This window comes from Capsicum annuum, unplaced genomic scaffold (assembly GCF_002878395.1).
Source record: "Capsicum annuum cultivar UCD-10X-F1 unplaced genomic scaffold, UCD10Xv1.1 ctg69692, whole genome shotgun sequence".
In the NCBI taxonomy this organism is placed as follows: Eukaryota; Viridiplantae; Streptophyta; class Magnoliopsida; order Solanales; family Solanaceae; genus Capsicum; species Capsicum annuum.
Window position 1 is genome coordinate 1 of NW_025879355.1, and position 1,097 is coordinate 1,097.

Below are 1,097 nucleotides of genomic sequence, written 5' to 3' on the forward strand. Positions count from 1 at the left end.
CATCACGTGGTGATTAACTAGTATAACTAAAATCACTAGGTTCAGATAAAACTTATTAACTGATGATAGAACATTATCTGATCACACAAAGAACACACACTAACGCCATTCAAATGATAAAATCAACATGAAAATGGACTGATAACATGACATATAACTAAAATTGTCGGGTTCGAAATGAACCATAATTAACGACGAACATTTTAGAATGACTCAAAGGGCACACACTTGGGATAACTCAAATGACACAATGAACCTATAGATGCGCGCTTATTTGTCATGCGTATAATATTTGCATTAGATTATTTCATAACGTGCGTACTAATAACGACAGTTGAAGTAGTAGGGAACTGCTGATGAAGAAGTAGATGCACTAAGCCTTATTAGCCAAGGGTGCACCAACATTGTGTCCATGTGAAGAACTAATTGCCCTAGCACCATTAGTAGAAGACAGGGCACTTCCAAATGTGAGAAATGGGAGTCCAACATTAGTCACCATTTGCTGTTGTTGTGCCTCTTTTTCAATGTCTTGCTTTAGAAATTCCCACCAACCACCATTAGCTCTCCTCGTAATTTCTAGTATGGACTCTCCACGGGATTTCTCCATTTGGAGAATCTCCTCCATGTTCATGACCTCCTTATGGAGCTCACGAAGAACAACATTTCGATGATTCATGAGAAGATGGTTATGACGGCCTTCATTATTTGGTGGAGGGAGATCCCTCCTGAGGAACCTATCCACCAACAACTCCACTGAGGGGTGGTCAAAGGAGTAAACTTTTTTGGCCTTGCCTGGAGAAAATACCACAATGGCAATTTCAGCACCACATAGCGTACAAAGTTCACTAGCCTTTGACCACTGTTTTATTTGTGTACACATTGCAGAAAAGTATTAAAAAGAAAATACTAAATGATTAGTACGTATAATATTTTATTTTATCACTTTAGTCTTTATATGAGTACAAATTGAAGGTAAATAATAAAAAATAAAATATCAAATAATCAGCACAATAATTCTGAATGTTAAGATGTAATATTCAAGCTATCCCAGTTGATTCGGACCTTTCGATATTCATCGAACGAGCAAAGATACATGA

At 37.0% G+C, this 1,097-nt stretch overlaps 1 protein-coding gene across 1 annotated transcript; it reads right to left on the bottom strand.

The window, feature by feature from the left end:
• Nucleotides 1–373: 373 nt before the first annotated feature.
• On the bottom strand, nt 374–880 carry LOC124894099 (agamous-like MADS-box protein AGL62). Its single transcript, XM_047404851.1, has one exon. It carries the CDS (start codon nt 878–880, stop codon nt 374–376), a length of 507 nt encoding a protein of 168 aa, XP_047260807.1.
• Nucleotides 881–1,097: the final 217 nt, after the last annotated feature.

Coding starts and splice junctions, on each gene's coding strand:
- LOC124894099 (XM_047404851.1), bottom strand. CDS start 880: ATGTGTACACAAATAAAACAGTGGTCAAAGGCTAGTGAACTTTGTACG.